This window comes from Trematomus bernacchii, unplaced genomic scaffold (genome assembly GCF_902827165.1).
Source record: "Trematomus bernacchii unplaced genomic scaffold, fTreBer1.1, whole genome shotgun sequence".
NCBI classification, from domain to species: Eukaryota; Metazoa; Chordata; class Actinopteri; order Perciformes; family Nototheniidae; genus Trematomus; species Trematomus bernacchii.
In genome coordinates this window covers 2,356,734-2,370,785 of record NW_022987313.1, presented here as the reverse complement: position 1 = coordinate 2,370,785, position 14,052 = coordinate 2,356,734, and the positions used below count along the sequence as shown (strand labels likewise).

Here is a 14,052-nt window from a genome sequence, read left to right as displayed (position 1 = left end):
ACAATCAATATGATGTGATGAACAGAGGATGTCACTCTCCTTTTTTTCCTTCCACAACAGCCCTCTAAAATATATATTTTATTTGTTTTCTCAGACTTTTTCTCTCAATTAGCACATCTCAGCCAATGTACCGTCACTTCTCCTGTTTAATGTTTTCCTGTGTGGTCTTATAGCTGTCACAATACATAATAATAATAATAATAAATTATATTTCTATAGCGCTTTTCTTGAACCCAAAGACGTTTAATGAGACATGAGAACTAACATGTCGTTAAGGTTTAAAAATACGGCTTTGAAAATATATTTTTTAAAAGTGTTGCTCAGAGAGCTATAGCTAGACACAATGACAGAGGGAATTTGACAGGCTTGATATCCACTAACCCTGAAATCCTACTGCAATTATTTGTATTTTCTTCTGTCTTTTAGTTGATACCTTATTTTTCTTGAGTAAGCCATTGATAGTTTGTTGATAGTTTGATATTGCACTATCAGTAGATCTATAGATATCTAGATATCAGGACATTGTAAAAACGATCCATCACCATCCATCATCAAATTCCTAAAATCTTTTCTTTTTATCCGACTAAAAGTAAAAAAACTAAAGATATCTCTTAAACTGTTGCATAAGAAAAAGAAAAACAGAAAGCATCACAATTTAATTACCTGAACTATGTTATAATTCAGCATTTATCCTAAAAATAAAAAAAGCTAATTAAATGGAATGCCCTTGTGAGTTTTGAGGTGTCACCTTTTGTACACATTTGATGTATCAATATTGAAAACTCTTTTGTCTGCAGGTAAAGGCGACGTGTTTGGAGACGTCTTCTGGAAGGAAACCAACCTGGCCCACGCGTGCGCTAACGTCCGAGCGCTAACGTACTGCGACCTCCACGTCATCAGGAGGGAAGCCTTGCTCAAAGTGCTGGAGTTTTACACCGCCTTCGCAAACTCCTTCTCCCGCAACCTCATCCTCACCTGCAACCTGCGCAAGAGGGTAAGTTACCTTGCCCTGTACACACACACACACACACACACACACACACACACACACACACACACCACACACACACACACAACACACACCACACACACACACACACACACACACACACACACACACACACACACCACACACACACACACACACACACACACCACACACACACACACACACACACACACACACACACACACACACACACACACACACACACACCTGTGTCAGGGTTTCCGCTAGGATTTTTTTTCTTGTTACAGTAACAGGACAAATTCGAAACTTACCGGTCATGTTTCAATAATAAGAATAAGAATTGTGTAGCAGAGTTTCCGTTAGCAGTTAATTACCGGACTATGTCCGGATATGCTGATGTTTAATACAGTTAATGGGGCTCATTTTTATATTGCTTCAGTTTATAATCGTAAAAGATCGAAAAGTTCAGATTCATTTTTCAAAAAGTTATACGCTTCCACAAACAACAAACAACATAATTATTACATTCAAACAAACTACATTAACTTTGAATAATAACACGGGAGAAACGGATCCTCTCTTTTCCTCTCTCCCTCCCTCCCTCCTGACAGCCCGTCAGTTTCTCATGCAGCTCGCTAAACAGTGGGCGGGGCTTCAGGTTTATGTCCATATCGATCAGATCCAGCTCTCCTTTATAGAGAGCACCGATCAAACTATTAAGAGTGAATATCGGCCGATAATGATCGGCGGCCAATCGATCGGAGCATCCCTAATTATTACCGGACATTTTGACCGGCAGGTTTTGAATTTACGTTTTTTTTATAAATTGTACCAGCTAAAAACCGGTAATTACCGGCTAACGGAAACCCTGATTTGTGTATGTAGGAACCATGAATATGAATAGGTATTGTCATGGTTTACATTGTGGTAATGGTAAATGTAAAATTATAATTTGTTACGTGTGATTGCAATGGTTAAACTTTAGATACATTTGGACATATTGATGTGGGTTGCACTGATGGGAGAGGGAGAGGGTCGCTGTGTTTTTTGTTGTCCGCAACTTTGTCCAGGATTTTCTATGCTATGATAACTGATTTGTTCAACATATAATGGATTTCAGAATGTTAGAAAAGGCAATAAGGCCCGACCTCGGCTCCTCGGTCATGCTGACACTAGCACATGCGGTCATGCACAGATCTTATCTCATCTCTCAATGGCTGTGTTGTTACTACTACATTGTTCAGTCTGACATTGCCTTTTTGTAAGATGTTTTCTGTGTGGTAGGATTTGATTTTGACTCAAGCCAACTGCTAAGGACTCACTTGTAAAGCTGCTCTCAATATAATTTCAGTCAACGCGTCTCCTCAGTTAGCCATGATACCGTTAGCTTTAGTCATTCATATTGGGAATTTGTACAGAAAAATTAAAGTGTCCCATGTACAGTATTGTACAGTACATTACCTTCTGCCTTCAATCCCTGAATAAAATGCATTTTACATTCTAAGTACATTAATTGTCACATCTAACCGGAGGGTCATTATTAATAATTTGTTGTGTTTACCTCCCCCATTTTTCTAATTTCCCACTTTTCCATTTCATTGACAAGATCTTTCCACGTTATTTCAAGTTATCCTCTTTTAACCAATTCCTGATGGAAAATCTTAAAGGAAACTCAAGGATTGTGGTGTGGAAACACATGAAAAGGGAACTGGCTTTTTAATTTATCATGAATATGTGTCCTTACCTACCTTCATGAGATCAGTAGTACAGGCTTGAGCACACACTCACACTTTCAGGAGCCAGATATCTGACCTGACACTTCCTCATATTTTCATCCTCCCCTTCACACATCCTCTCTCTTTTCTCTCATAACAAGTCTGACGTTGTTTACCTGTCCTTGTGCTGTTTTTATACTTCATTTTCTCTCCACCTCAATAGGTTTTTCTCTGTGTGCCTCAAACACAATAAATTATACATGCAATACTGGCTGCCTCATTATGTCCTGTGCCCTTTGCCGCTTCTCACCGACGTAGCAGGCAGTCTCTTTGCTGTGTGTGTGTGTGTGTGTGTGTGTGTGTGTGTGTGTGTGTGTGTGTGTGTGTGTGTGTGTGTGTGGTGTGTGTGTGTGTGTGTGTGTGTGTGTGTGTGTGTGTGTGTGTGGTGTGTGTGTGTGTGTGTGTGTGTGTGTGTGTTGTGTGTGTGTGTGTGTGTGTGTGTGTGTTGTGTGTGTGTGTGTGTGTGTGTGTGTGTGTGTGTGTGTGTTCATAAGTATGACTTATTTATCGGGTTATTTTCCCTATCTGGCTCTACATACAGTTGACCGTATTCATGCATACCCAATTGTACATATTTTTTCACTTTCCTACTTTTTTTCCTCACTTTTGAATTTAAATTATAAACAAGTATAACCCTGTGACTATTGACTATAATATATATGTTTATGCATGAATAATGTGTCTGAGCTTGGGTAAACATGTTTACATCCAACTCTTTCTATGGTTAATATAATGCTAACTTGCCCATAACAGTCAAAGTTATGCTTAAAGAAGAAATATAAATGTGTCAAATGTGGAAACCCACATTGACTATTGTCTTATGATAGATTTTTCCAACTTTTGAAGCGCCCGCCATATCCTGTGACCTATTGACTCCAAATCCATACCAGATATTTTAACTATACTGACCAATTAAGACACAGCTCTTTTTATCGAATTTTAGATATTTTTGTTGAAAAGTCTAATTAACTTTGATTAGCTTTCTTGCCATGTGGCCCACTGACTCCTCAACTATACCAGATAGTATTACTACACTGGAAAATAAGGACAGGCCTGTTTATATTGGCGTTCAGTGCTTCTTCTATTCAATAATAATATTGTAATTCACTTTCAGCTGTTTTTAATGAGTTTTATATGAAAACAGTTAAAAAAAATTGCAGTATCTGCAGTTGAAAAGACTAATTTATTAACACAACCTTATATATATTGTAACCACTACCAATACAGTAATTGTTCCTTTCAAAGGAAAAGGAAACCATGAAACCCTTTAAAAAGCTATATCAAGTTGTAATTCTATATTCTGCCTCATTACAGGTTACTGTCTGTAAAGAAGAGAGAAACAACTGAAACAGTCATTGTAAAAAGTTTTGAATTACTCCTACTTTCTTATGGATCAAGTTGTCTCTTTGTTTGTTTTTGTTCTTTCATTTTTGTGAGACTAAGTTGTGGTTGACTGGCCTCCTCACCCACTGAGAAAACTTTTAGTTTAAGAAAGTATTCTAGGAAAACAATGATGCTTAATTAGAAAGGACAGGATGCTTATTTGTATTACGTCCCCAGCGTGCGATTGAAGCTTATTACACAGCAGCAGTTCACTTAGAAATCTGCTAAGTGAAGCATCAAAATGAGTCAAAACATATGACAAGATAACAGTTCTTGTTCTAAACACAACAACCCTCAGCATGAATCAGCAGCTCCACCTGCTTTAACAGAATATGCCTTGAATCGCACATTTCAACACTCATAGTTTTTCCGGGAAGAAGTATAATAGACTCTCATCGTTGGAAAACAATTGAATTAATTGTTAAGGTGGACCCTTTTCTTGCTGTGTGCAGCTGGAATCTGACCCCTGGTGTAAACACAGAACAGGAATAGCGATGTGGGCAGAGCTCGTCCTCCTCTCCTCAGTTAGCTCTTTTGTTCCTGGGATGCGTGACAGCTGCTGCGGCGCCGCTTTGATGAAGATAAACAGTTTCTGGCGGGAGCTCAGACGTGGGTTGTCGGATTCTGAGGAGACCCGAATGTGTGTCAGCTGTTACACGCCCCGTCACTCAAGCAATAATAGCTGGTACCAATCTGCCTTCATAAGCATTTTCCTTTCTCTCTCCAGCCTCTCTTGCACTCTGTCCTGCTCTGACTTCTTCTCATGGGAAAAAGCTTGATGTATTTTAAAAGAGTGTTTTATAATAATACCTCTTGTCAAATACCTCAAGTCCAATGGAGGCATTTCAGGCAGGGGGGGGGAGTGTGTGGGAGAGAAACTCCCTCTGGAGGGAACACAGGGATTTTAGCTTTTGCAGACCATTTACATGCATACAGTATTAACACCCTACAGAAAATGGAACCCCCAAAAGGGCCTCTATAAAGACATTTGTATCTACACCTGTCCCTCGTGTAGACGCTTGTACCTGTCAGTTTGTACAAATATACACACTTGGATCTACTGTAATTGAAAAGTTGAAGCAGGTAGATTAGAGTTGTTTATGTCAGTCACAGCAGTCCTGTTCATTCAGCCAGCAGCTCGATCCAGCCGAGTCATCACAGAGAAGTCAGATGTTTAAATCTCAACAGACGGGTTAGGATGCATAAAGGCTGGGAGCCAGATAATAAATATTTGGTGATATTTACGGGTGCTCAAATCCTTTAAAGTGATTTATACATGAATATGTGTCCCCGGTGTGTCAGGGAACTCACCAAGTGTCAGAAAACACAACCCTCTCTCTTTTCCTCCATACCCAAATCTCTAAAAACGGGGCTGCAACGGATCTGATACAGACTGATACAGATTTGAAAATTCTCTGACGTCAGGAACGAGGAGCTCCGCCTATATGGCCAACTCTCCACCTATCAGGAGGAGACAGCCACGGCCATTGCCGTTCGAAAGCGCTGGAGACGCTGTAGTACATATGCCAGGCCTGTAGGTGGCGCTGTAGTCTGCCACAAAAGCAGCAAAGAAGACTTCTCACAGAATCAGCCCTTGCAAAAACAGGGCTAAAAAAGAGCAAATAGAGCGAGATGAGGCATGGCTAAAATGCATGATCTGTTTGGTATTTTGAAGAAAAAAAACGTCGCAGACATGTTTTATATAGGTATGGCCCTACAATAGATTATTCAAATATAGCATGATAGGTCCACTTTAAGTTATTGGCCATTTAGAGTTCTTGAGGGGTCTGTTCTGTCCACGATCACTTGAAATACAGAGACTCTAAACAAAAAGTGCTTCAGGCTTTAAAACTGTCTGTGGTGTAACTCAGTGTGTTGTTAATCATTGAATGTTTACCCGTTTGCAATTTGACGTCACATTTACTGACTTGTTTTAAATCTAAATGCGAATTAAATCACAATCGATAAAAAGATGCAGTATGTAACTACCAAAAACAAGTTTGGCGTACTTTAGTCGCTCTACCTGTCAGTCTCTCTCATCCATCCATCTGTATCCTCAAAGAGTTACAACCAGAACAGGATTTTTATTGGCCATTAGTGGCAGTGAGTCAATTTTATAGACTTGAGTTCTTAAAAATAGACAGATTTAAACACACACTCATTGGACAAAACGGTCTGAAGGTGCAGCTCTGGTTGTCCTTGTTTAACTACTCCAGAGCTTTTAAGATTGGTTTAGTCTCTAAATCTAATGCATCTCAAATAACAGAGACATAATGTGTTACAGGGGAAATGAGCGCAGGCTTTATATAACAAAGCAAAGGCAACATATTTATTGAGAAAAGTAGTTAATTGATCACAAGATGCATCTGCGTCAGTGTAATTGAAGCGTACATTATTTATCCCAAACAATATTGGCATCATACATCTTCAATAAAGAATATATTTGCAAAATAGGATTTGTTTCTTCTTCTTTTAGAGACAAGGTGGTAAAGACTTTTTAGAGATCTTTTTTCTGGAGTTGTCTCTGAGTATGACAGAAGTTTGAAAAAATGACTTTATTTCATATCTGCAGTGTCTCATGGAAAAGACGCCACAGTTTTTATACCTAAGATTCTTGTTTTACATTCTTGCTACAACAGAATAAAGTAGTGAAAATAGATTTGTACATGGTCCTAAAGGGAGTAGACAGTAGGCCCTCACCTCCATGAGCATCACATTAACCTTTTAGTTTTAGCCGGAGACTTAAATAGAGAGAATGATGAGATGAAACAGCACAGTGTGAGGCAGCAGGCGGTGTTTCACAGCAAACCTCCAGTCACCAGAGCTCCTATTACGTCCTGTGAATGAGCGCCTCTTCTCTTTACTGCTTCCCCAAGGCTGTTTAACACCTCTCCACCTTTCTAAAAGAGATATAATTCCCTTAGAAAAAAACTGCAGTTCTGCTGTTTTCCTGTTGTTGCTGTCTGCAGGACTTGTTATCCTCCAGTCCTAACGCAGCAGCTCTCTCTGTGTGTGAGCAGGAATCTCCTCTTATCACCAGGGAGGCGCTAATGACTATTTATCACAGTCAGAATCACTTTACTTCAGTAAACAAGCAGAAATGTGTCTGTAATTTTGGCGCAGAGGAGTATTAAGAGTTCCCATCAGTGTTTAAGGTACAATAAACATGCATAATGAACTATTATTTATTATTGATCCCTAAAGAAGAGAAACATACATGTTGTTAGTCACTTTGGATAAAAGTGGCAGCTAGATAAATGTAATACAAAAAACAAAACAAAGGAATGAAATAATCAAATAAAAAAACGGTGTGTTATATAGGATTGTGTGCATGTAAATGGTCTGCAACGGCTACAATCCCAACGTTTCTCTCCCATAAGCCCCCACCCTCCCTGCCTCAAACACCTCCATTGGACTCCTTTGTTTACTTCTGTACCATAGTGACATCACTATGTAGCACTCGCGCTTCTATTGGCTAGCGCTTCAACACATTGTATTTGATAGGCTAAGGGGTGGGACATCTCTCAGCTGATGACCAATCACAACTCCCCATTTCAGACAGAGGGTGAAAAGAGGTGCTGCAACAGGCAGTATGAGAAAAAGAAAGACCTTTTTGAACATTAAAGCATGGAGACATGTCACAGTAATGAACAATAACATTAGCATTATATGTTTTCTCTAAATCCCTAAAGAGTTTCTGCTTGGTATAGTCATATTTTCTGACAATCTGTTGTGCCAAAAGAGAGAAACTGCAGACAAACGGATCTGAATCCACACCACGAGGAACTGGTTGTAGTTGACTCGCTATTCATCCTTGTTTTGCAGAGTTTTAGAGACCTAAGTAAACAGGCGTGTTGCTGTGCTTTTTGGACGAGGAGGAGCTGTTAAGTGTCTGCTGGGAGGCTTCACATGCTGCACTGGGTTTTTGGGACAGCTTGTGCGCTGGGAGCGATAGACTTCAGGGCTGAAGCTGCAGACTGGGAGGCTTTTAGCAGCGCTGTTGGATTATTCATCCAGTGACGGACAATAAAGGCGGTGTGATGGAGGGCTTGTGTGTGTACCTTCTCTAAAGTAATACTTCCTATTGTGCATTGAAGCAGTCACTGGGCAGAAGCTTGTGTGTGAGTGTGAGTGTTGTAGAAAAATGTGTATACAGTGACCATAGAGGGCGTACGGGAGGAAAGGGTACAGTAGTAGTAGTGTGCTTGTGTCTGCAGAAGTAGAAAGTAGTGCTTTTATTCAAGTTCTGGACTCCAATACAGTTAAAAGGCTATTCTGTTATTTTTTTTGAGTGATTTGACTTTCACTGCATTACATAATGAAAAAGTGTACTATAATATTTTACTTTTTAATCTAACAAATGTATCTCATTCGTTAATTCGTAGATTTCGATGGCTGTCAGATAAAAAGTGCAACCATAACTTTTAAGGACCTTTGAAAAACAGGCTTGTTCCAGCTCAAGGACACAATTCTTGTTATCTTAGCAATTTCAGATACGTTTTTAAGTTCTAACAGACACATGCAATCAGATCTGAAAGCAGAAACATCCACAAAATTGGTGATATGTTTCCAGAGAGGAGGTCAAGTAAAGTACAGTAAAACGTTACGTTTTCAGTAAAGTAAAAACAGTAGAATTTCTTTCACATATTGAGCCTGACATTGTGTGATACCCAGTGTTTTTTTTTTGTTGTATTTCTGTTACTCAGAAGCTGACATATCTGTCTTACCAACTTAATTTTCTGTAGAAACAGCCAGGAGAAGTTCACTTTCCCGTCAAAATAATTACAGTTGAGCAAAATCAATCTCATTCATACTTCTCACCATATTTGTGATATTTTTTTCAGTGGTTATCTGCCTCTATGACGTCAGAGTCCCATCAACCATTTGGAAAAGAGCCGAGCCACTCAGAGCTTTTCCAAATTGGGAAACAACAGTCAATGAACACAATACCAGACTGTATGTATGTGGCTGAAAAATTGGAGATGTGGGTGCTGATTCACATAAATACTTTCTACAGTTTTGATGTTGTGCTAATTTTGTGTGTGTGGGAGAGTTGGGATTTTAGCCTTTGCAGACCATTTACATGCACAAAAGCATATATAACACCACAGGAAAGGGAAAACCACAAGACGCTTAATAGGGCCCCTTAAGATTTGTAGTTACTAGTTTCTTCTCAGTTTCTGATCGTACAATACACATTACAAAAAGCACGAATTACTTTCAGGTAAACGGATAAACAAAACGCCTCAGAAAACAGTTCATACAGTGTTTTAAACAATTATTTTTAAAGTTTTCTCCTCGATCGATGCAGGCAGAAGATGTTTTTCTTTCGTGGGTTTCACTACATTTTTTAGCATGTTTGGAAAAACCAGTCTACAGTATTAGCAGACAAACTTGTTTTTTAAAAAGGTCAGAGGTCAGGATCTGCTCCAGCCCTTTCTGCTGGAGATTTTGTATCACTATCTCTCTTTATTTTGGAAAGTCAAACATTATTGGCAGGCAGGCAGAGTGGTGAATATCTGCTGGTCAACCCTCTACTTGCTATTTTTCACTGTGATTCTTGAATTAGCAATTTGGTGTGTAAAAAAAGCCTGGGAGATTTGTAGGGCATATTCTTAGCTGTATCTGTGTCTCTACAGTTCACATCACATAAAAAACAACAGAGAGAGAAACTGAAGTTTTTAGGTAATTTGAGCTGCAGATGTGTGCTCTTTAAAAAGCATCATCTGCATCACGTACCAAAAATACACTAGCTGTTGTAGTTAATTACACGCTATGCAAAGTATATTTCATGACTGCTCACACTAATAACAAGAGGCCATCTGTGTGCTCTCAGGCTACGGCCCACTCTCATTCTTCTACCGGTGTCTCTTTCTCATTTAAAGCATTTTCAAGTGTATTATATCAGACTCACTGTAGTGTGACATCAAATGACGGAACAAAAAATAAAAGTTGTATTTCAGATCAAATTCAGCAACTTTTGTTTCTATTTTTGTCTCTATTAAACTTAGCTCTGAGCTAGTAACTTTCTGGGACATCTATATTAGTCCAAGGCCTAGGGTGCAATCTAAAGTAGGCTAAAGCCTGGTTTGGCAGACTGGTTGGTCCCAACTTAACCAAGGCCAAAAATTGAAATGTAAAACGTGACCATGGGCTAACTGGCTTATTGTTAAAGAGGGTTGAACAAGAGCTGCAGGACCAATCCAAGCCTACAAAACAAAATGTCCAAAGGCCATTAGAACCATGTACACTCTTCTCATATGATCACAGTATTTAATGGTTCTCTGTGAGAAAGTGACACAAGCCAGTTTTCCTCTTCCATTACCTGCTCATCTATGTCCATTACAGTTGTTACGTAACACAGTGAAATGTGACCTCTGCAAATGTCAGATTGTTGGTGATTCCCCTGACCATAATACATTGAATGAAACCAAATGTTAATTGCAGCCTCATGAAGCTGTAGGCTCAAATATCAGATAACATAACAAATGTTGCTTATTGATTGGTTTATATTGATAAAACCAACAGCCTGGTCAATTTGGTGTCAATTGAAGGACATTGAAGACACAACTTGTCATGCTCAGCTCGACTTTCATCACTTCAAGTTTCCATGTTGACTAAACACACAATGTGTCTGGATTGTGATTGGGAAGAAGTTCATATTTGTTACATTTGTAATCACACATTGATAGACACATCTTGGATTTAGTGTCAGTAATACATTTAGGATAGAATAACACATAAAACAAGGAATAACATTATACGAGAAATGGATAAAAGAAGTAACTGAAGATGTTTAGCTGCTCAGCCACAAAGTGGATTGTGTTTAATAACGTATAGACTTGAAACAAGTTCAATCAAAACATTTGATCCCTGCAGATTCTTGTCTGCGCTCATAATTTTACTTTTTTCCCATCTCTCCACCTAAGAAGGGCAAAAACTCAGTGTGACAATTTCATTTTTCTTTTAGACCAAACTGATGCTAAGCTTTGCAAGTGCAGATCATCGGTAGAGCCCAGAAAGCAAAAACAAAGAGTAGCAGCACTCTTCAGATGTGGCTGACAGATTTCAAATTGAAATGAGTTACGACTTGCTCAGGAGTGCACAATGAAAACTAAGTCCACTGATTGTATTTATTGTACTTATTTATTTTCAACAGTACCGTTATATTTGTTCTTCCCTTCTAGTCCAGCATTGTCCCCACTGTCAAGTTGGCTGAGCTTGCAGTTTTAATAATGAATAATGTCGAGTATGTGCACAGGAGTGTGTAGAAACTCGCTGTGTGTGCATTCATGCATACATTGTGGTCCTAGATTCTAATATGAATTCTAGAAATGTGGTTTTTGATTGGTCCAACATACAAATGCAATCAATTTCTTATTATAGAAAACATACAAGCAGCAAACATTTTAGCAGCATTTTTAAGAAATGTATAAAATATGTCAACTTGTGTTTTTCTATCATAAGATTTATTAATTTATACATTAAACAACAAACATATTCAGGACTATTTAATTTGACCAGCAGACTAGTATTTCAACATGTTCATTGTGGTCCTTTAATTTTTGGAGATGTTTTTATTTTGAATAGCATTAAAGTCCTAAAATTGCACCATGAAGACAAGTCCTATCCTCTCACTAGACTCAAGTGGTCTTGGTAGTTTATACTTGATAAAATAATTCAGTAATTCAATATTTTTCAGAAGATTTTAAACACAATGTAACATTTTATTAAATAATGAAATATGTGTAAACCTACTTGGCAATAAAGCTGATTCAGATTTTCAAATTCTGATGTATATGGTGCTTTACGCAGTACTCAAACACACTTAAATCAAAGTCAATTATATAATCCTGGATTGAACTGCTGAATTAGAATCACATTGGATAATTAGTGTGTCAGTAAATATACAGTGTGGGTGTCCAAATGATTGTGAGCTGTGAAATGTATGGCTGTCTTATACTGTACGTGCCTATTGGGAGACATTTGGAAACATTTACTGTGCATGTGTCTGTGTGTGCGCCTGGTGGACCGCGGGGAGTCGGCAGGAGCATTAGGGACGAGGTGCAGCAGAGAGGAGAACAAGCCATCCATGCACACAGTCTCATTTCCCTCCCCTCCTCCCTGTCTGGTAAATAATACATCGCTGAAGTTCAGAGGAAAAAGTTACTTTTTTTCTTTCTTCCGGTGTTTGTCCCTCCGGAGAAAAGTCGGATCTGCATTAAAGAAAGACGAGGGAAGATTTCCTCTGGACTAGTTGTTCCAGAAAAGAGGAAAACGAACACGCTCTTAAAAGACTGAGTCCACATGCTGTCCTTCTAATGCCGCAGCAGTATGTGATTGTGTGTGATTGATTTCACTGTGTGTGCCAGAACAATTACTTGGTTAAGAAATTATTTACATTACATTACATTACAGTACATGTTAGATGCTTTTATCCAAAGGGACTTACTCAATACTGTGGACAATCCCCTAAGGAGCAATTTGGGGTGAAGTGTCTTGCCCAGGGACACAACGACATGCAGTGGGGTTTGAACCTCCCCTGATCCGAAAACCAACGCACTAATCCACTGCGCCACACGCCTCCTAATTGATCCAGTAAATCAATACAAATGGAAGCAAGGGGCAGGCAGTATTACCTAGGGAGACTTCCCCTCACTCTCTCAGGACTGTTTGTGAGCCATGTGGGCGGAAAGCAAAAAGCTGTGATAACACGCTACATGTTCACACAGTATGTGCACAGTACAGTATATCACATGTTATTTTAGCTGTGACTTTAATCTAAAGCGACTTACATTCACTTCAATACCCAGACATGACTGCAGGAGCAATTTGTTGGTTCTTCACTTCAACATGTTGACTGCGGGGTGTCGGATCGAACGGCTGACACTTATTTACTCCCTGCACATATGTGTGTACAAGCCACTTTGGAGAGGACCACTAATTACTCTGATCATTTAAAAGAGCGTAAATAGTTTTAAAGGCCTGTGGACTTGTTGTTTTGTAAGCTAAGATTGGTCCAGCAGCTCTTGTTTTTTTGTTTATGGCCTTGAGAAATTCTCACGGACCCTTGCTGAATCACGTGGACAATAATGCATGCATCATAGTAAAAGATGAAGGTTTCCTGTGGCCAAGATAAAACAATCACTTTTGATTAAAAATGACTCATGATGGATGCAGTCCAAAAATATCCAAGCATACAAACGCATAGAAAACATACACCAGATAGAGTCCCAAACATGGTCAGGGTGGAAGTTGCCCTGACTCTGTCTGTGGGCAGATTTCCCACAAAATCCCTTTTGGTTAAGGTCCGAAACCAGAATCAGAAATCATTTATTCGTCCCTCAACTCGAGACATGTACAGCGTTAATACATTAATAGAATAAATATCAAATAAGTACAAATCTTTGGTTAAAAATACGTTCCTGCAAAGGGAACATATAAAGGTATTTAAATAACAATCAGTAATGAACATTTAGAAACTCTAGTGTGTTGATTGTACATAACAGTAATAATTGCACAAAGTTGTTTTTACAGATTGAAATAGTGTTTATAGTTTAGGAAAACACTAGTGTTTCAGTTAAACAATAATAAACACTTAAGCCATCTTATTGTATTCAAACCGAATCCTTTGAATAACCCTTGATTCGAGTGCCTAAACATAATCATAAAGAACAATGTGCTTTGATTCAAGTATACTTTTGCAGGATCAAATATTTTGGTGGGAAGCATCTTACTTTAAGAGGTAAAAAAAGCCTTAATATCCACTTGGGTTACATGCAGTCGCTGCCTCTGTAAACTCAGTAGATTGTATCTCATCTTGCTCTCGTGTTTCCTGCCCGGCAGTCTCTCTCTCTGTTTCTATTTTTAGCAGCTTCATGATACGAGCTGCTTCCACGTCTGCCAGAACAGAGCTTTAGCTGC

The 14,052-nt window shown here is 38.9% G+C and overlaps 1 protein-coding gene across 4 annotated transcripts in view; it reads left to right on the top strand.

Annotated features, from left to right (window-relative positions):
- The window catches only part of kcnh5b (potassium voltage-gated channel, subfamily H (eag-related), member 5b), a 113,256-nt gene that overhangs the window by 87,264 nt on the left and 11,940 nt on the right, over positions 1-14,052 (top strand). For all 4 annotated transcript variants that reach the window (XM_034123151.1, XM_034123160.1, XM_034123141.1 and 1 more), the window contains exon 12: positions 798-994. In XM_034123151.1, coding sequence (XP_033979042.1) covers positions 798-994 — 197 coding nt within the window. The remainder of the gene's footprint in view (positions 1-797; positions 995-14,052) is intronic.